At 41.0% G+C, this 22,734-nt stretch overlaps 1 protein-coding gene across 1 annotated transcript in view; it reads left to right on the top strand.

Annotated features, from left to right (window-relative positions):
• Window positions 1-66: 66 nt before the first annotated feature.
• Window positions 67-22,734, top strand: part of CA8 (carbonic anhydrase VIII) — a gene marked incomplete at its 5' end in the record, with an annotated part of 51,143 nt that continues 28,475 nt past the window's right edge. Inside the window, 2 exons of the mRNA XM_010147589.1 lie at window positions 67-258; window positions 4,091-4,215. Coding sequence (XP_010145891.1) covers window positions 67-258; window positions 4,091-4,215 — 317 coding nt within the window. The remainder of the gene's footprint in view (window positions 259-4,090; window positions 4,216-22,734) is intronic.

Raw genomic sequence — 22,734 nt, forward strand, 5'->3', positions numbered from 1 at the left:
GCCCGGGAAACCGCCGTGCGGCGCGGGGTCCGGGTCTGCCCCTGACGCCTCTCCCCCGTGTCCCAGGAGTGGAGTGGGGGCTGATTTTTCCGGATGCTAACGGGGAGTACCAGTCGCCTATTAACCTGAACTCGAGAGAAGCTAAATACGACCCCTCGCTCCTGGAAGTGCGTTTGTCACCGAACTACGTGGTGTGTCGTGACTGTGAAGTCATCAACGACGGGCATTCGATTCAGATTGCCCTGAAGTCAAAATCAGGTAAGCTGAAGCGCGGCCTCTGCTTTCCCCGCCGGAGCTTGCGCTGCCCTCAAACTCCCTGTTGGCCTCTCCCGGGGCTCAGGAGCAGCCGCCGCTCCCGGGCCGGCGCTCCCGGACTGCGGCCGGCAGGAGCGTTGCTGTTGGCATCGGTAGGAAAAGGAGCAGGATTTGTGATGGGAGCCACGAACTGCATGGTCGGTCAGATGGCTTCGGAGCGTGTGCTGAATTTCCTGTCGTGGTGGTGTCGCCTAATTCAGCGGTGTTAACAGCTGTCTGCATGCAGGAGCAGTCCGGACTATCCCTGGGACAGCGTGATGCCAGACTTACTTTGTGCAGCTGGCAAAGTTTGTCCATGGTCCACAGACCACATAAGTCGGAAAAGCTTTTCCATCATTTTGAGTGGATTCTGAATACTAACTACCTAATTGGGCAGGTTAGGAGAGATACTCCGGTTATACAATCAAGTATTGATGAAGAGCAGGTAGCAAAGCCATCCTCATTTCTTAAATTTTTTTTTTTTTTGTGTCATTCATCAAATACGAATTAGAAGCAAATAATAAAAGAAATCATTCCAACTTCAGTGAAATTGCAGTATCTCACTGAGTCCTTTCATCTGGGTAAACTGTTCTGAATGAAGGAGACAACTGCCAAGAAGTAGGTGGGAAAAAAAAGCCCACTGCGCTTTCCAGCACTGCGGTGGTTCTTACCATGTGTTTGGAAGAGCATCCAAGATGTTCTAACCAATCTTAGCTAGTAACAGCCTTTTGGGGGCATTTAAACAGCTGAACGTTGTCAAACCGTGAGGCATTCCAACTTTTGTTTCCTTCTGAGATCCCAGTAGTTCTGGGAGCCACAGCTGTGCTGAGAGTGAGGGAGTCAGGTCGGTTTTACACTGAATTCTTCAAAAAGGAAGAGTTTGTTATTTTAATAATCAAGCTTTCCTTTATAATTTCCTTTCCATGATAATTTCCATGTATTATTGCAACACAAAACGTTTCTTTCCACAGAATTTTGTAGATTTGGAACAGAACAGAACTTTTTTTACTCCCGGTCAGTTATATTGACTTCAGCCGAAGCAGAGCTCTTTTCCCAAGGAATAAGGTTCTGTGTGCAGGATTGGGAAGGTTCTTGACTTCTCCTGTGGAGGACAGCTTGCGTGCCAAGATGCAACTCCTTCAACCATACCTTTCCCAAGGGCAGTATGTAACTTAGTAGCAATAATTAATAAGATTGGACCAACACACCTAAATGCATGTGCAAAAACCATTGGAGACTTGGGAGGAGGAAAGACTTTTTTAAACTTGAATGCAGTGTGATGCCAAACTGTTGAGTCTTGAAATACAAGAAAATGTGAACTCGAATAAAAGTTTATGACTGAGGTATGGGATTATGATTTATAAGATCTTGTTTTAGTTTTAGCTTTTCCTCAGATTTCATATCACATAATTTCCCATTCTCCATTTGTAAACTGGTGATAATTTTTCCATTTTCGGGAGAGGGAAGTCAACTTTTGTTATCCCTGCCAAGAGGAGAAAAGAGTTAATAAGCTGTGTTTGACCTAATATTCTGGCCAGTTTTCAGGGATTGCGGAAACTCCTGCAGCTTCTTTTCCTCACAGGGGGATCTCCAATGACAAATCCACTTAGCCAGATTATTTTAATGGGAACTGTTGAGCCCTAAATGCTTTAGAAACTCTGTCCAATTTCTGTGCAGGAGATCCTCCTCTACTGCCTACATGTTAACAATCAAAGAAAAAATTATTTGTGTAAAAAAGTAAACCAATTAAGATACATATTAAAAATCAATTTGTCATTATTAGTGATTGATTTTATCCTTTAATTCAAGACATGCAGTCCATCTGGAATTCCCAAATCCTTCTCATTATTTAATTGCAAACATTTTCACAGGCTGCTTCCAGTTTGATCATGGTACATGTGTTATGCATTAGGTGGAAGAAGCATGACGAACTGTGTAATGGAATTGTATATTGAAAAATGCTTTAGAGGGTATCCTACTAACAGAGAGACTTTTCTGAAGTCAGCAGTGGATTGCAGTGGATGATGGTTTTCAGAATAATTTTCTAATGAGGATCAGAAATTGCTGAAAGGCAAAGTAAAGTTAAATAAGTTTTATGCATTGTCAAGGATCAAGATTTGATGGAAGGCAAAGTAAAGATAAACATGCTTTGCGCATTGAAATATGTTATCAGGGGATCAATTTTAAAACTTAAGCCTCAGAAATAAACTCTGTGAAGCTTCTGGAAATGCATAATAACTATGTCATGCAGAGAACATTTGTTCTAGTTAACACTTTATCTAGGAGGAATATTTTAAAACAGAGAAAATACTCCATTTTCCTGAGAAGCAGCACTCATTGAGTATCATATTACTTTTTATTGGTCCAGATTTCCCTAAATGTTTCCCCTAGGGTTCACCAGATTTACAGGTTTTTCTACAGGATATACGTATAGACAGAATATAGATAAAGCAACTTTAAGAAGCGAATCTGAATCTATAACTACATTTAGGACATTTCAGAAACCCTAATCACTGTTAGATTAGTTATGAAGAATTATTAAAGGGGTATTAATTGGAATATTTTACTTCTTCCCCTAATGTAATTGCTATGAAAACCATAACTGATCAGTTTTCTTTCTGGTTTTTTTTTTTTAATAGTTATGTACGTTTGTTTTAGTGTTTATACAGTTGCAGTGCGACTCAATTGCTAAATTATGTTTTAGCATTACACTATGTCTTGTGCTCCAAACTAAGGCCATTTAGTTTGTGTGTCCAAATATCTTTATATTATGGAACTTTAACTCCCTATAGCTGTAGGTTATGCAATTAAATCATCCTTATCAATTGTTAGAGATTGCAAAAGATTCATTCAAAGTCTATGAAATGTAAATTTGGATTTAATGGATTCTGGGAAGACTGTGAGTGACCATAAGCAAAATCCAGCCCGGCCTAGAAGCCAATATTCAGTGATTTCAGTGGGAAGTTACCTACAGCTTGTGGAATAATACTTGATATGAGGTAGATTTGGAAATCGGTGCGCAAAATGTTTCCATTCATGAATTCTGAAGTAGTTTGGGCCTCACATGGTACAAATGTTGGAGATCTCTATTAATGCAAAAGTATTGAGCTAGTATGTGAACTTTCTTTTGTGTGCTGCGATTCTAAGAAATTTCAGATGTTTAAAAAACTGAAGTAAAGAAAAACCACAGCTGCCTAGAAGCTGATTTTAAGCAAATGGGGTTAGTTGTTGCTCCTGTGTGTAGGTTTGATTATATTTGGATATAGAGGCATTCTGTGTCTCAGAAGCCTGACAGGTGGTATATGACCTTTACCTAGTAAAATGTTGGCAATCAAAAGTTTTCTGTCAGTTTTTGTGACTCATAGCAAATATAGGTGATGGAGACTAAGCATTTGGACAAGTTGGAGGTAGTTACCAGTCCAGTTCAGAACCCCCACCATCTGTTTAGAGCACACAACTACTGTCTTGATAAGAGCAATAAACATATTCACTCTTCTGACTGATAAAGGTACAGTGTTTTTATTTGGTGTTATAACCACCTGTTCTGTCTCATGAAACAAAGAGCAGCGTCACAGCCATTTTGCTGTTGCTCATGACTGCCTGAATTCGCGCTCCATACCGGCGTGGTATGTCACAAGTAAAGATGTCAAGTCTGTCTGTCCACTTTGCTCTCCTCCCCTCTAGTACTGCTGATAATAGAGAAACTTCCAACAGTCTTCCCATTGTATTTGGAGAATATTTTCAGTGGCTTGCCTGCTTCAAACCCAAGTTCCTTACCATTTGTCTTCTTTCCCAGTGTTAACAGGGGGGCCGTTACCTCGAGGACATGAGTTTGAACTGCACGATGTTCGATTTCACTGGGGGAGAGAAAACCAGCGTGGATCTGAACACACAGTTAATTTTAAGGCCTTTCCTATGGAGGTAAGACTAACACTGCATGGCATAACAACTGCTACTTGCAAAAGATTTTATTTCATAGCCTGAATTCCTGGTAGTTCAAAAGAGAGTTTCTTTTAGCTCAGCACTTTATTGCTTTATATTTCAACCACAGAGCTGTCTTGCTGAGGTGTGCTTTAGTGCAGGAAAATTAGGATATGCATCTGGAATAGAATGCCTCCAGCACTCATCACTTTGTGTAATTAATTGGTCGTAAAGTTAACTTGCAGTATTATTAACTTCTGTCTTAATAATATTAGTGTTCTAACAAGATCAGCTGTTTCAACACTTCCTATGTCACCTTGACTAATAGCTATAGATGGGGAGAACTAGCCACTGAAAATGTCTCCATGGTGAGTAATAACAACTTGGGTAAATTTGGAGTAAGTGTAGAGATGAAAGTGTAGAGTTTGTTCATGAAATAGCTTTACATACCTGAAAATTGAAGATTCTGTGATATTCTTGGGTGTGTTCTATAATATCTCAATGAATTACAAAATTTTGAAGCACAAGTAACGTGATAATGCAGTCTGAAAAAAATCAGCTGATCGTGGGGTGTCAGTTTGGGCTCCGAGGTAATACAAAATGCTGGGACCTCTTTCTTCTGCCCTCCAGCTGCCATTCACCATATTACTTCACTTCCCACTGTCCCATTGGTTACACTTGGCAGGAGTGGCTTGGAGTATCCCTTAGACCCTGGGCTGCAAGACTAGTTTTAACAGATACCAACCCTGATGTTCGGTGACTTCAGCTTTGCATCTTCTGTTTTATTTGTTGTGCACTATTGGTTTTAAAGAAACTCTAGATTTTTTCAGAGTTCTGTGAGTTATTTTTGCCTTATTTATCTAAGGCGATAATCCCTTATCAAAATCCCTCACGAGCCTGAAACTCCGTTTCCTTTGTCTCTGTGTTGTTCAGTGCTAGGAAATTTCTTATTGTAGTGTTATATTCTTGAGTGCCAGACTACTGGAAGAGAACCACTTTATGGAAAAGGATGTAAAAAGTGTTGGAGTAGCTACTGCAGAGCTACGCTAAAAGGCTTGTGGACTTACACCATCAATCTACTTATTAGGTTGGTTCTGGTGCTTTAAAAGTTGTTGCTATTTTGCACTGTTCCATCAAAAAACTCCATATCTGAAGTCACTCACAGGGGCTTTTCAGGTTGCATCGATGCAGCTCATAGAATCATTTAGGTTGGAAAAGAACTTTAATATCATTCAGTCCAACTGTAAGCCTAACACTTCTAAATCTATCACTAAACCATGTTCGTAAGTGCCACATCTACACGTAGATGCTCTTTGCAGGTTGATTTCAGGCAGATCCTGGCAATGCAGGAGAATTACTTAAATGGGGAAGACTCATCAACCAAAGGAAAAGCAGAGGAATCGCCTCTGCATTTTGGTTACCTGGCATAGTATATACCTGATGTATATGGGCAGAAAGACCTTCAGGATGCTGCAGTGTTCCTCTGAGGCAGGAAGTAACTTGTTCATTGTGAAACAGCTCTGCTTAGTGCTTTTCTTCAAGGCTGATCCAGCATGTGGTGATCAAGAAATATTGATGTGAACTATGTCCAGAACTGTACTTGGGAGTCTGTCAGGGTCTCCCATCTCCTTGTTTATTAAGGGTCACTTTGGAAACAGCCTTGGTGGTATGTGGGAATAGCCTATAGATAATCTGCAGAGACCCCAGAATTCTCTACTCCAAATTAGTCCAGAGAAAAATATACTTGACCCAGACATGCAAAACAACAAACTTATTCAGTCATGAAGGGATTTCATTTTTCACCTACTTGAACAGCAGTGCAGAAGCTGCACAAACAGAATTTTGGAATTTTGGCACAGTTGAAGAACATCACCTGGAGGCGAGCAAGCCGGTGTTATCCTCTGTCTTGCATTGAAGCAGCTTTCAGCTAGACTCTGATCGCCTAGAAATAGTTACTGATGCAAAAATTCTGTAGCAGAAAAAACTTCACTTTAAATACAGTGCAAATGTTTAATTTTGCAAACAGATCCTTATGCTGAATAATTCTTCTGGCAGAAAAGGACAGCATAGCTTGTTGTATCCAAGGTCATTTGCACACAGGTGTATTTAATGAGCCAGTTCATCATCTTCTACTCCATGTTGCAAGAAAGTGCAGGGCACTTTGCTCGACAGGTGAGCTGCATTTCCTTCTACTATATGCACAAAGAGCTGCTATATTAACCCCATCTCAAATTGTCCAAATCAAATACTATACTCAAGCAATAGTAAAGCAGGTGCTTGTGACCACTATACGTATTTATGAAGTGGTACATCTCATACTCCAGAATGAAAGATTTTCTGTTTCCATTCCAGGGATTGCACCATCTAATTTTTTTTTTTCTGTGGAGAGCCATCATTTTCATCAAGGGATCAGAAAATATTATTTTCTTAACTTTTAACATTAGCACTGGTTTATATGGTTGTTGGAAATCACCGTATTTTGAACATATAATTGGCCTTGATTTTCCCTGGGTTTGTCAGTTACTGAACACAAACAGTGATGGGTGCCTATTTTGGCTATATACGAGCAGTCTGGTGTAGTTTGTGCTTTCGTCCTGTACTAAGTACAAAATAAGCTGGCAGTTGTTTGTGCACAAATGTGTGCCTAGAAATAAGTTTGGATCTTCTGTCAGTGGAGCAAACCTGTTGGGACATTTTCCTAAGAAACTAGAAATGCTTTATAAAGCAAATGATAAGGATTTTAAATTCTCCTCTCTTTGCAGGAGGAGGACAGGTCAAGAGGATAAACAGTAGTATGAAAACCTAAGTGTTTGGTTTGAGTGGGTACATTAACAACACAACAAACTAGACCCAGATGATATACTCCGTTACACTACTGCAAAACCCGAACAGTTCTACAGACACCAACTTTGTGTTTGAACAGACCTATCTGAGGTGACTATCTCAGACTGTTTATTGGCTGGAGCAGTCTCCTTTTTATGAATGAAGACTGTAAAGCTTTATTTTATTACATTGGACCAAATAGTTGTGGAACAGCTTCAGATTATCAGTGTATGATTGTTGTAAAGGCTGAGTTTAGAAAAGAGTGTTATTCTTCAAAGTTTGGAAGAGCACTCTTCAGCTACTTCCATAGTCTTTGATACCATAACTGCTTATATAGAAATTAGGCAATATCCTGTATTAGTTGGGTAATATCCTGTGCCTCTTAGTGCAAAAATCTTATTATTTCTTATTAGGCAGTGGGGCCTTTGCATGTGGTTAGGTTATATAGGTTCATGGAGAAATGGGTTAGACTACTAACCTTATGTAACTTCTGGAACAGCTTCTTGAAATAATTCACACTGTCAAAAAATGTTCATGTGGCTTGGATGCCGAGTTTATTGTTACTTTTATTATTATATGAAGTTCAACAGAGATGTGTGTTCTGCCTTCCTTGACTGAAGAAACCAGAATGTTGACAGCAATATGCCAGTGTTATCATTTTAACTGAAACATCTGTGTTTGCATTCAGTCAGGAAAGCAGGACAAAACAATAAACAGCTGTCAAAGGGAAATACTGTAACACGTCTTTTTAAACTAAGGAAAAGCAGAGGGCTGTATGTATTGGTACAGTACTCCTCTCTCTGTTCGTGAAAACAAGATCATGAAAGCCGTTCTTGCCTTTTGGCCAGAAATTGGAAGGAGGCGTATGTGCAACTTTCTCCAGAAATCTTTCTCGCCGAGTACTTCTACTGCACTTTAACAGCGTTGCTTTGCCTTTTGGCCAAAGTTACTTGGGCCATCGCTTGTGCTAAGTATTTAGTAATGGTCTTGACACTGAGAGGCTGTTTCCTGCTAGCAAATGGAACATGGTACCAAAGATGTGTGCTTTACAGTACACATTTCTACAGAAGTAAAATCCACACTTAAATGCACATGTGAGTTACCTGGACCTGATTTAGGTGTAAGAAAGAGAGGAACTATTTCACATCTTTATTCCTCTCCTTCGTGCCAGGAGTATGGATTGGAGAAGGAGGAAGAACAAGTGAAGCTCTGACGCTCTCCCTTAGATTTGATGTGTAAGAGAGAGAGAGAGGGGGACAGGAGTAGCAAATTACTGCTATTTATTTTTGTTATTAACAAAATTAAAATAGGGCCAGCTAATAATGGAGTCCCACTATACCTGATCTCTGTATAAACACAGCATATTATAGTGCCAGACCAAATCAGCTTACAGTCAAAGACGACAAGAAAGGTAGTATGGGAAAGTGAACTATATGATGGCATTAATATTGTTTTATTTAAAAAAAAAATGCCTCTGAAGTGAAGAGAAACAGGGGAAAATTACGCCTTAAAGATGTTTCTTAGTTACTCAGGTGGTGGTGTGACCAAAACCACAATCTGACCATAAGGGAACAGTTGTTTCCAGGCTGTTGCTGCTCTGAAATAAAACTGTATTTGAGAAAATCAAAGGGTTCCTTTCACCAGTAGTAATATGACCAGGGGGATAATTCTCTGTAATCCATCCTCTTTAAAATAGAGGATTATATTAGCTGTGAACCATGTGAAAGTTCTCAGTAGAAGAGGATTGGCAGAAAATAATTTAAAAATTGTTTCCAAGATGTGCAGAAAGATTAAAAACTCTATTATTGTCTGCCCTACAGTTCTGAGTAGAACAGAAGAAAATCCAGTTGCCTGAAGGACCAGAATCAGTTCTCTACAGGAAAAGATGTTCCTTTCTGCTGTGTAATGAAGAGCAAACTAATTCATTCTGTAGACTCTTTCAGAGTTACTGAAATACCTGCTGCAATGAAATTAAATATAATGCGGAAAACATACCCTACACTCAGTCTGATGTAAACCATTAAGTTTTCCTTTGTTCACTTGCAATGGTGCCTGCCTAAGGATGGCATCAGAGTTGCTGCTTTAGGGCTCCGGGTTAGGCTGTTCACATTTTGCTTACCTACCCAAGTCCTTGTAGTCTTTGGTGTGGGGATTTCTCTGTGCTGGGCTGTGAAATCGGATACCTGCACACCGTGCATCCCCTTTCTGGCATTTCTTGAGAGGTGTTGTGCTTTCAACATGGAAATTTATTCTTCGTCAACTTTTAGTATTCTTTGCCAGCATTATTTAATCTTGCCACTGGTTTTACCCAGTTTCTTATTAGCTTGTTAGTAAATTATTTGGCTTAAAAACATACAACAGAGTATTTGTAATTGTAGAAAGCCTGGGAGATAGTGTGCATGCAAGCGTGCCTCTCTCTCTTTATGCAGAGACTTACAGACTGCAGTGGGACTGGGTAGGTGTGGATGGTAAGCAGGATTTTATCCGTAACGACAGTAGTTTCTAATACGTGAGCTCAGTTCTGATATCTGGATTTTTGCCAGTAGCTTTAATGGGACTATGATCCCAGTCATAAACCCTAAAAGAAAAGGTTTTAAACCAAGGAGTAAATCCTGTTGCCTTAGCTGATTGCATTGATTACTGGCTTGTGAAAAAGAACATTAATTCATTCCGCTCACTTTGGCAGCATGAGACCTATGAATGAAGAATATCTTGCTTAAGCAGTCATGAATTTAACAGGCTGCAAAGAGAACAGATTCCAGAAGGGTTTACATTGCTTCATGCTGATGTCTGGAACTCTGCTTAGAAATTGTCCAAGTTTGCTGGTGGAAAATTAACTTGTTACTCAAAGGCTTGGACGATTTTCTAAATTTTGGAATCATTGCAGATGAATACTGTGAGCCATGATTAAAACAGTGCGTCTTGTAAGAAAATGATGACATTCATGTAATGGCTATATCCATGACAGGTGGTGAATAACAGATTAGTGATAGTTTAAAGCAGATATGCCCATTGAGGATTGTCTAATTTTGAGGACAGAATTGTGGAGAAGCACAGGAAAATCAAGCCAATACTTAAGCAGATGTTTTCAGTTATGTTTTCCCAATCTGCAATGATTTATACAGAAACAATATTTTACACTCTATGTAGATGCCATTTACGAACACAGCAATAATACTAGCTGCCGCGGGCAGCAAGAGCCAGAACCAGAGAAAGATAGAGTCCCCAGGAGCCTGAGAATACCCCAGGAGACTCCCCCAGCCAACTCTCCCCAACTTATATACTGAGCATAATGTTTTATGGCATGAACTATCCCTTTGGTCAGTGCGGGTCAGCTGTCCTGGCTGTGTCCCTCCCCAGCTTCTTTTAGAGAAAAAACTGGGAACACAGGGGCAGTATGGGAAACTGAAACAATCCTTCACTTAATATAAACATTGCTTGGCAACAACTAAAAACATTAGTATATTGTCAGTATTCTTCTCCACACAAATCCAAAACACAGCCTCATACTGAAAACATTAGTCTTATCAACATTCTCAGCACAAATCCAAAACACAGCCTCATACTAGCTACTGTCAAGAAAATTATCTCTATATCTCTATCCTAACCAAAACCAGCACAGTCTGTTGGTGAGCTGTATTACGTGGGATCCTAGACCCATATGTGCAGGTGAATTTTTCTGTTTTCCTATGTACCATACTCTCTGCAGTCCCTTAATTGATTTGTGACTACCGCTTGTTTTTTTGTAGTGATACAAAGCAGGGAGGTCTCTGTGGCCGCCTCCCCCCCCCCGGGAAACAGAAACCCAACAGGATAAAACCAAAATTACCATCACTATAAAAGCACAGGAGCAGCTTACGACTCTTAAGATTGCTAATTGCTAAGCTCTTTCGATACTGTATTTTTATCATGGTTGAGAGTTAATTTGACCTAAACAGGCACATGCAATCTCTGAAGTATGCTTTGTTTCTAGGTAATTTGTCACTATGAGCTTGGATTGGCCCTTGTTTTGCTCAGTCACATATAGTTTGAATTTTTCAGGGAATACATCTATGTGCTTTGTATTGTTGGTTTGTGAAAAAAAGCAGGTGCTAGCACAAACATGCTTTTAGCTTGGCTAGTGCCTGAGAAATGCTCAGTTAAGCTCTGTAGAGATGTAGACATCTTCAGTGGTAGCAAATGTGATTTGCCTTCTGTGCAAAACCTGTGATTTTTTTTATTGTATTGTGGAAGACACACAAGATGCCAGACACCAAGAGTGGCATTAACAGTCTATACTGAAGCTTCTTTATCCTTTTGTCTCTGTTTTAAGAGTTCCAGTACTTAGAGCCAATTATGTGTGGAGGAGCTTCGTGGCTCATATGCACCTAAACCTCTTTTGAGGTGGCATTTGTGATAGTCAGTGATTTGTAACTTCTACGAAGATTGAGAATGTTGGTATTGTTTTAAGAAATAAACGGTCCGAACTACAAGTGGCTGAGCAGAACGGGGAAAACTCTTCTGAGGAGAAACGTTGCAGGTGGAGAGAAGTTGGGTGAAGGAGCTGAGAAGGAAATGAGGACTGAATTGAGAGGGCAGCCCTTCTCTGGGCTCCCTCTTCCATCTTACCTCAGCTTACTGGTTTAGTTCTGGCAGGGGTTGAGGGCAATCTTTGCACTTTGTAATAGAGATTTTGCAACAAATTTGCTTGCAGTTGTGCTGGGCTAAGATGCAGTGTTCAGTCGCAGCTTGTGTTACCAGGTGTGGTTCGTGCTGCATCCTTGCGAAGGCAGACAAGTAACCTTGAACAAAATAGCTCTCTCTTAGCAATCCCTGTCTGCTGTGGAAACAGTATCACCTCTGATGCTGTTTTAAAAGATGTGAATCTTTTTCACTCCTTGAGCAGAATTATAGCTTTGCTGTCTCCTTCCTCAGCTTTCTCACAGAATTGTCTTGGTGACAATGCTTGTACTTATGTTATTGTGACATCCCTTATTGCAAACCCCGTTCCCAACTCTAACAAGATGCCTACTTAACATTTTCACTATGGTGTGGTAAAAGAGATTGTGTAGTCACTTAGAAGATGGGACTTCTGAAGAGGATTTAAACCCAAGTTTGAGCACAAGGTGGCTGCTGGAGTCTCTTCCTGGCCATTTTTCTTGGCTGTGTGCCTTTGATGGGATTTGCTTCAGTTATACGTAATTTTCTAATTTCTGCCACGATCATTGCTGGCACTCTACTTGCACCTTGCCTCAGTTCCCTGGTACCTTGGTTTTTCTGTTTGGTTTTCCTTGGGACTTTGCCCTAACCACTAGGCCTAACTGTTTTTCTATCTAAGACCTGTCATTTGTGGAATAAGCTGGGAAAGGGGATTCTTTATTTCCTTCCTTTCCATGCCATATGCTTGTGTCAGGACCAGTTCCTAGGTTGACCCCAGTGCATAAGTGAATAATTCTGATGCTAAACCCCAGATTTTGTTTTCTTTGAGCTAATGGGGCACACATGGCTCTGCCCATTTTAAAGGATGGAATTTATAGATCATCTAAGAGCTGAAAACCTTTGAAGACCTCCACAAATACTTGCTGTCATGCCTGAGTGCTTCACAAGCACAAATAATATAATCCTTAAAACATCAGTGTGAGAGAGACAAGTTCTGCTGTTGTCAATGAACTGGTAGAAAACAAGGTCAAAGGGATTAAATTATTTAGCCATGGTCGTACATGGTGCCTTTGTCAGAACTGACGGAGAACTGACTCATGGTTCCTAGTAAGACTGCAGACACCATAGTAGCAAAATAATCTAATTTAGGTTGTAAATACCAGTTTAGTGATTTAACTACAGGGTTGTCTTATGCCCTAATCCATGTTGCCAGGGAGATAGCCTCACTGGTCATTCCTGCCTTTTCGCTGTGCCCCATAATGACCTGGACTGGGGAACAGTTGAAGTTTAACAAAATTTGGGAAGTTTGTGGAATTACAGGAGAGCAGAAAAATATAACACTGTTATGCAATTTGCAGACTTGCAATTCAAGAGAAGACTGTTGGAGATGCATAACAAAGTTTATTCTTTCAATGAAAGTTTATCCAACATTACAGAAAAAAACCCTGACAAGTTTCCTAGAGGGGTGTAGCATGGAAGAGCAACTGCTCACTGGAGAAGAGTCAAGATTTTGACTGCAAAAGACAATATGCAGCTGCAGATTCTCATCTCTTTAGAGACACCCTTAAGTTTGAGACAGAGAACTGCAGAATTCAAATCAGTTACTAATAAGACTTAATAAATTAGTGGGAAAAGAGTGGTTTTTATTCTGCCCTCATTAGAGAATGTATTGTTGAAAATTAAATCAGTGATTTAAATCCTTCCACGTACAAGCAGTCTGGTTTTAAATCCAGGGCAACAGATTGCAGTCAACACTTTGTGGAATTGGACATGGTTATATTAAATACTTAGTCACATAAATATTACTTCCAGAATTAAATACTTAACCCATAGCACTTTGTGTTTTCTGTCTTGATGGCATTGCTAGGCTGTAATATCACCAACTGTTCATTGAGGGTCAGTCCTTTTTCCAAGCTTTGTTCTTTCTAACTGTGGAGCTGTAAAAGCACATGCAGGCACACACAGACACCCACTCAGGTTGGCAAGAATCCAAACTAAAAGCAGGATGGAAGGTCCTGCACTAAAATTCTTGTTTTTTCCTTCCTGGCCCTCATAGTTCAAGGGAAGGAAGAATAAAGGTTTAGATGTGTTATTTGTTGCTGTTAGCACAGGTAAGGGCAGACCCAGGGCACCTCAGCCTACGTGTTTGTTGGGACCAGACCTGGTATCAGGGTGCTCTTTGGTGCTCCTTGCTTCACATGCTGAGCAGAAACTTGGCACGGTGAAGACCCTGACCTATGAATCTGACAGTAACTGTGTAGCTTTTTGTTTTCTAACTGCTAAGGTTGATACTGAAAGTCAGCAATCTGGAATCAAGGGTCTTCTGTCTTTTTCATTACTTTTCTTACCCTGCATAATTTTATTAGTGTTGGAAAAATGTTCATTTTTGATTAATTCTTGTTTTCTTTTCACCTCCTGTGTGTGCCAGTAGAAATAAGCAGTGCTTGTGCTTTCAAATGGGAAGAAAAAATAAATACACACACATTACAAATTACAGCATCCTTGGTTTGCCCTAGACCCTTTGATGTTTTGCCAGTGCTTTTCCTAAGAAACAGGTAAGCTAATGTCACATGTCAGCAGCCTCTGTGAGCACATGAAGTATTTTGATTTTCTGTTCAAGGCCTGGACAAAAGAGGACTAGGTGGGGTTTGCCAAGCTTTCAATGGATATGGAAAGGTGTCCTTCACAACCAGTGAGACAGGTAAAGACCCTGGCGTTGTGGTTGCGTTGACCATGAAGGCAGTTTATGCCCATGTCTTGCCTCCCTGGGGGTGCTAAGGGAACTGCAGCAGTGTTTGGCTTTTATGTCAGGCTCCTTGCATCCACTTCCTGTTTCCCAACCTCGCAACAATGGAAACTGAGCCACTGTCTGAAGAGTTAGTCCATCTCTGGTTGGAAGAGGGGCACAAGACCCATATTATTCTTTATTATGAAGTTTAAAGTAATTTTCTTTTTTTAGCCTTTTAGCTTCTTTTGACAGAACAGAAAGAACACACGGGTGGATATTTGACACTTCCCATTACTTTTCTTTTTAGCTTACTGGTCGTAGCTGTATTCTTTTGATTGTCTTCATATACATCAGTACTTCCCACTGTTAATTTTATTTCTTCAATGGACCAACTGTTCTTTGTCATATATGGAATGAGGCTACTGCATGTGACTAGCCTGTTCAAAGGGAACACGGATCCCCAGTTAGTATTAGCTGTTGTTGCAGCTGCAACTGCGAGAATGTTTCCTGAGATGCTGCTAATGGTTCAGTAGTCCCACCATTCCGTACCTTCTCAGTGGCACAACTGAAGGTATGCCAGCCACATAATTGCCTAGACTATTTTTGCTGTTGCTTGGCTGCTTTTTTGGAAGAGAATAGGTTTTGGAAGGTGTCTTTGCAACCCTTTCTTTTATGATTCAACTAAAATGATTTTATTTACAGCCATGTTACAGTTCCGCCCTCCTTCAAAGATGTTCATGGAGAGGAGAACACCAGTTGGCAGGGGTTCTGGACTAGCCTGATGTCCCGGTCAAACATTTGTTCTGCGTGTTTTAGCTGTGAATTTAGGTTTTGACCTGAGACATATATTATCTCATGCTGTGACTGTCAATTTGTTTAAACAGTATCTCCAGGATACCTTTTACTCTGCTCCAACTTGATTTGTTTGCACTTAATTTCTCTGATTTTAGATTACAGACTTCTTTGTTCAGGGAATGTCATCTTGTTCTGTACATGCTTGGAGCCTGATGGTTAACCCACACACGAGGTCTGCTAGATCTTTAACACTTTCAATAAATTGTACAAGCAGAAGTTCAGCAGAAACTGTGCTTTCTCTTCTCCCACATTATATTAATCAGGAGGTTTTTAACACTAACAGTGTTGTCATCTGTGTTTCTTGGCGCTGCCTTCAGCCTGTCTCAGTGCTTAGTGTTCCCTTCAAAGATAGGCACAGAGCTCCCTTTATGTAATTTTTATGACAATGATCTATGTATGAAATTTAAAAAAAACATTTAGGTTCTACTGCAATTCAGTGGCATTTTGGCACCTATCCACAGTAGAAGCATTAAAAAAGTAAGTCTACAAGCATAAAACAAGTACACCGATTAGTAACCTAACTCCCTTGGCTACTTCCTCCTCGTCTTCTGGATTTTGCCCAGAGTTCATCCTCTAGTCATTTGCTTTTATTTGCATTTGCATTTCCAGAGGAAGCATATTTACCTTGACTGAACTGTAATGTTTAACCATGCAGGATTTGTTACTTTATGGGGTTTTGTTTGGTTTTTTTGTGGCATGGAGTAGGTACACGTACTCCTGCTTCTCCTAAGACATTTTCAAACGGCCTCTGTATCAATGCCATTAACTTTCATTTCCTAAACCTCTCCTTCAGGCTGTTAATAACTAACCTTCTATTTTTTTAATCACTTTTCTTGAAGCTGTGTGCCCTGGTCATATCCTTGGTTTGGTCCCCTTATGAGGATTTGGAACTTAATTACTGTATGTTATGGTCACTGCCAGCAGCTTAGTCAATTGCTTCCTGAAACTATTCAGTGCCAAGTCAAGTATCAACTCATAAATTTGTGTGCACATGTGTAATAGCAAGACACAATTTTTCCACATTTTGTCCTCCTGTGATGTTGTTTATGCTATATTTGAGTTGTTGAAATTATTGTGTGACTTGCCTGTGTCGCCTTCCATTATTTCTAGCTGAAATTCTCAGCTTCGTTTCATCCCTCTCAAAGCAGGAAAAAGACTTTAGGCTGGCCCTAGTTTGGTAGCTAGAGTTTCCCATTTGTAGTGTTCCCTCCTCAGTTTTTATGGCGTATTGTGCATGGAACTGGAATACTCTGTTCTCAAATAAACTTGGGTGACACCAGGAGAACAGTGCTTAGCTCCACAGTCTTAGAAGAGCCGCTCTAAAACTACTTTAACTTACTTCAGGGATATAGATTCATGCCTGAGGTGGCATTTATGTGGAATCAAAACAGAGTTTCAGGTCTACTCTTTTTCTCAGCAGTGACAGGAACATGAGAAAAAGCAGTATGTTCAAAATTTCCAGACTTAACACGTTTCAGATGCAACTCTGGTTAAGATGTGGTTATGCAACATTCACCTGTTAGCCTTTCGAGGTACAGCCTGTATGTATTGAAACAAGAATTGAGAAGATAGGAGACCAGTAACGTATCTCTCATCTTTAGATGCTTTCTTAGCCTGTAATGTTCCTAGACTAAGCAGACTTTTCTGAAGCTTGTAATTACTAGTTGCACAGCTAACAAGAAATAGCTGTATAAGCTAGTTCTGACCAAGGAACAAAGCTTTCCAAGAGATTAGTTTACACACAATGCAGCATGCCTTGAAGAAAGAAGCTGTTGTAATAATTAGCTCCTTAGTAAAGAGTAAGAGTGTAGAGTTTAGAAAAAGTATAATGGGTGATTTTAGTAGCAGCATGGGTTCAAGCAAGCCTGGTGATGATACTGTCGCAGTATGATGATCTAAAAGTTTAACAGGCAGATCTGAAGAGGAGTTACTTTAACATGATGGCCTGTTCTTGCATGTAGAGCACAAAGAGAAGCCTGTTCAACAGAAAGATCCCCCACGTCACAACTTCTTGCAAAAAGGTTGAGGAAGGACCTACACCCAGGCTGGTCATGTTGCCTCCTGCTGCCTCAGGGCCTGGTTCTGGTGCCACGGAGGTCAGGAGGAGTTTTGCTGTTGACACACTTCCCCTTGACTCCAGTGAGGTGTGGGCTTGTTGCTTTGGTCCAAACTGCCTGACTTAGCCAGTGGAAGTGCTGCCCATTGAACAGTGTTTTATAGGGATCCAGTAACAAGTGAGGGTGCCAGTGTAGAATCACAGAATGGTTTGGGTTGGAAGGGCCCCTAAAGCCCATCCAGTTCCAACCCCCCTGCCATGGGCAGGGCCACCTTCCACTAGACCAGGTTGCTCAAAGCCTCATCCAGCCTGGCCTTGAACACTTCCAGGGATGGGGCATCCACAGCTTCTCTGGGCAACCTGTTCCAGTGCCTCACCACCCTCTCCGGGAAGAACTTCCTCCTGATATCTAATCTAAACCTCCCCGCTTTCAATTTAAACCCGTTACCCCTTGTCCTGTCACTACAGGCCCTTGTGAAAAGTCCCCTCCCAGCTTCTTGTAGGCCCCCTTCGGTAGTTTAGCACTGAGTGTTTATAAAGCAAGTGGTTCAAGTATATGGACTTCTTTTCATGGTAGCAACTTATTTCAGATTGTGCAGGTTTATAGCAGCTTTGTAACATGAAGATCATACAAGAGTGCAGAAACATTTGATCACAGGGTCATTTCCTTACCATTAATCAGACATGTCATAACAAAAAAAAGAGCTGCAATTTATTTCAGTGTGTATTTGTCTATAAAAATGAGACTGTCTCATGTTTGGTCTGCCATGGAGGTGGCAGATGCACACCGGCATGGCGCAGTGGGACTATAGCACTAGTAGCGACTTTCTGGGATTGCAAGAGGCAGATGGAAGTAAACTTAGGTGAAACGTGGTCATTCACATAGGTGAGTGACTAAGAGGGTCTGAGAAAGAGGTGTCAGTCAGGAGTCAATCGAGAGGTGTCATCCTGGCAGTCGTGGGCAATTCATACTTGGGCCCCTGAGCAGAGACCCTTCTGGGGAGTGTGAAAGGGCAAGAGGCAAGGGGGACAGGTAGCAACAAGACAGATTCTGATTAGATACAAGGAGAAAAAAGTCTGCGCTACATGGGAGGTCGCACGCAGAACAGGTTAGTTGAGAGGTTGTCGGATCTCTGTCCTTGGAGATATGCAACACCTCGTTAGACAAGGCTGTGAGAAACCTGCTCTGACTTTGAATTAGTAGCTAAGTTTGAAGTTGGTGCTGCTGTGAATGGGAGAGGAGGCGGCTGAACTTCTAAGGCGGCTTCCAACGTGAATTGGCCTGTCATTGTATGTTTTTATGTGGTCCAAATGGGAAAAATGTATGTGGTTTTGTAACACTGTTTTTAATTGAGAGAAACTGGCTTCCAGGACTGACAAATATGCTTGGTTGTGTAAAGTGATTCTGATTATTGCCAGAATCTGTCATCCCAGGGATGCTGATTATATGTAAAAATTTACTGTCCCAGGCCTTCTCTTTTTGGGTTGACATACAGGGTATTTCTGTGGTAGAGAAAAGAATGAATTTAAGTGTATGATTTTCATTTGTTTATTGATTTTAAAACCAGAATCTCAGGTCCTTACTCAGTTTTGAAGAAGTCTTGATTTGGGACAGGCCCCTTGTCAGTGTCAGCTTCTCCTAAGCGAGGACATCAGGACTGGGATCAGTAGTCTTTTGGTTGAGTGCAGACTGGATTAAAATTAAGAAGAGTCTCAGAATTTGTTCCATGCAGAATAACCTTTCTGTGGTGCTCGCTCTGCTACCTGGAATAGTTATCTTTCCTGTGAAGAAAAGTCTCCAGCTCTTCAGAGATCAACTTTATCAGCACTTTATTATCAGTTTATGATTTTTCAGTTCATCTGATTCTGAGGAAATCACTGCTACAATTCTTTGATTTACAGCTGGAATCTTAAGAGGCTCCAAATTATTGTTTTATCCGAGAGAAAAATGTATTTTTTGAGTGCTAAGGACTTTCTCCCAGCTTTCTGATTACTGTGTAAAAATGTGCTGTCTGGCATGCTGAGCCAGCCACCGATAATCGCTAACAGTATAGCTGAATCATTTTGGTTGTATAGAAACATCATTACTATGGAGTATCAAAACATTAGCTAACAAGTTGAGCAGAGCGTCTCCTGCCATACTGACATGTGCAGCTTGTTTGCGCTCCAAATGAAAACCACGCAATGGTAAGCTGCCAATACACTACAGCTGATTATTTAAAAAAAACCCCGGATGATTGTGTTCATATTGGAGACTGGCACCCCTTGTGAGTATGCACTTTTTATGTAGCCGTCTTATATCAATGGAAAACTGAAAGTCTTTCCTCTGCACTTGTGATTCCCATAAATATTGACAAGAGTTACAGGCCATGTTGTTTGTGGACTGTACTCTCTGGAGTTCAAATTTTGTAATGTTTGTAGACTTTTTGCCATCTTTTTTTTAACTGTTATCTGATATTGTCATCTGATATCATATTACAAATAAATAAAGAGCAAAGAAAAGGCAGAACAGCTCTAGAGAACCACATGAGCACACAGGATAAACCATATTTTGAAAGCAACACATTGCTACGAACACTCAGGCCTTACTACTTCATTGCTAATATTTCCCTTTCTGAATCACTTCTTCATTTACTTACGCAGCTCCCATCTGAGCTACAGTTTTTGTGCTCTGTAGAAGAATTCATTTGATTTGACTTCCATTTATTTAAGTGCATGTTGACATCCATTTATTTATTTAAATGTGAATGCGTGAGCTTATCAGAGTTAGAACAAAAGATGTGAAGCCTGTTGGCTTGTTGTTAAGAAACATTACAGTATTAATTACTATTTTTCATCAGGTTGCTTGTCTGATTTCAGTTTGTATATCCCTAATGACAGAATCTTTTCTGTGTCTGGCTGTTCCGAACAGCACCTTGATTAAGAACATGGTAACATAATCCAGCAGGCTGCTGGATGAGGCCAGCGGTCATCCAGTACTCTTGTCTCTAGCAGTGTCTGTAAGGGATGCTGCACAGGGAGAGCACATGAGCCTGACCACTTTTTGTTGTACTCCCCTGTCATCTACTTTTGTTGGGCTAGGAGTGCTAGAGGTGACACTTTTTGTGTCTTTACAAAAAAAAAAATAACTTTACCTGTTCTTTTTCTTGTCTGTTTTTGGTCTTGTCCATAATTTGTCTTATCCTTTTATGAACCTGCTGACACGGTTTGGGACCACAGTGTTCATGACAGCAGGTTTACAACCTGCTGTGTAAAGAACGGATTACGAATCCACTGTAATTATCACCGTCTCTACAGAAGTAACACAGGAGTGTCCTAAACGCAGACCAGACGTCCGTTGTACCTTGGGCTATAGCAACCTAGCACAAAATGATGACTCTTGTTCCAAGGAGCCTACTATGGATTTTAAGCATCCTTGAGCAGAACTGCAGTTACAGAAACCTTTGGGCCTGTGCTGAGTGCCTATTTCAGTACCTTTAGTAATGTTGTTCACTAAACCTGAACCTAGTCTAGGGGTGTCTACATTAGCCTGGAGTACACCCCTTATTGGTCCTTGTGTTATAGGTTTTTTTTTTTTTAGTGGACTTTCCTACCTCCTTTGAGCTGGTGGAAAGGAAGGAGGCCTGGAGGGGATACTCTTAAAATGCATAGCTAATGCTTAACTTAACTCTCCCCATGTTCCCTGGAGGTGTGGGAGGAGGTGCTGGCCAGTAGGTATGTTCCTGGTAAAGCAGTTCCAGCTGCAGGGCGTTTCGCACTGTGGTCCCCCTTTCATGCAGCAGCTAAGAGTATTTTGTGGCACGTCTGCCTACCAGGCTGCTTATGCTGCTGCACAGACTAATTCTAGACCTCTTAATGTATTTTGGTATTACACAGGGGTTTTGGTGTCATTTTTCTGTCTGATATATAGCCCTATCATGTTAAAGTCTCTGTCCTGAGGAGCCTGCTGCCTAAAACAGGACAACCATAGAATCATGGAATGGTTTGGGTGGGAAGGGACCTTAAAGACCATCTAGTTCCAACCCCCCTGCCATGGGCAGGGACACCTTCCACTAGACCAGGTTGCTCAAAGCCTCATCCAGCCTGGCCTTGAACACTTCCAGGGATGGGGCATCCACAGCTTCTCTGGGCAACCTGTTCTGGTGCCTCACCACCCTCTCTGTCAAGAATTTCTTCCTGATGTGCAGTCTAAATCTACCCTCTTTCAATTTAAACCTGTTACCCCTTGTCCTGTCACTACAACAACCTGCTTCTGGATGAACTGGGGTCATTGCTGGTACGGTCCAAAGCACTTGCTCCTTTTCCTCTTCCTGAGGCTCAGCATTTTCCTTTCAAATCTTCAGAAAAAAACCCTACTCTTGTCAGAGCGCAGACAAATTTCAAGATTAGACTTCACCTCCAAATGAGCGTAACATGCTGCTGAATGACGCGGCAGCTTTAGCCAAGACCCGCCTGTTGACACAGTCAAAGTCATGGTCTCTTTACACTTGGCGATCGCTCTCAGTGCTATTGTTCCAGGCACCAAAGGACAAGCTTGCTTTGACATTTCCAGCCAACTGAGTTGTGGTGCCATGCAGCGCTCTTCTCGCCGCACCAAGGACATTGCCATCCCAACAGCAGGCACCCCAACCTTCTTCTTTCCCGTTTCCTTAACGTCAGGCTTTTGGTGAGGCCCGTTGGACTCCTTGACCCCCCTCTAGTGGGTAGCTGATGCATAGGCCAGGCTCTGCGTTCGGTAATGCAATGCTTTGACTTGGTGGTTGGTGGTATGGTAGTTCCCTCTCTGATAATCTGAATGGTGGAGGCTGAAATCTTGTTATTTGATCCTGTGGTTTTGTTCCTTTAGAAGCCAAAGGCAATTCAAGTGTGTAAAAAAAGGCTTTTGTAGATGATAAAGTACATGACAGCAAGTAAATCCAAGGCAATAGGTAGCTTAGTTCTAACAGGGAGCAATTGTATGTCTAGAAGTTTTGTAGCCATGGGCAAGTACGTTTGTATTAGTGTTCTTATGTGCCAAAGAATTATTATATTTTTTTGAGAAAAAGGTTTCATGTTTTTAGCACAGCAGATGCCTTTTATCAGCATGAATAGAATTACTTATATGATAATTTGCAATTTAATTTGATTTACAACACGTTCATTTAAAACTTTGCATTGACTTCTGAAATTACAGTCAGCAAGAGGAGTCTCCAAAATTCTCATCAGCGATTAAATAAGGGGAGAGTGATTGCTTGAGGGACTGCTCTTCTGAAATACTGAGATGCCCGAGTGAACCCTTGTTGTCTAAGGAGCAATAAGCATTTCACAGAGGCTGTTACTGTGCAGAAATAATACACAAAATAAGAAGACGCTATCTGTTTTAAAAACTAATTTTGCTGAAGGTGGAAACAATATTAGATAACAGGGTGACATTTTAACT

This window comes from Eurypyga helias, unplaced genomic scaffold, assembly GCF_000690775.1.
Source record: "Eurypyga helias isolate BGI_N326 unplaced genomic scaffold, ASM69077v1 scaffold3192, whole genome shotgun sequence".
Classification (NCBI taxonomy): Eukaryota; Metazoa; Chordata; class Aves; order Eurypygiformes; family Eurypygidae; genus Eurypyga; species Eurypyga helias.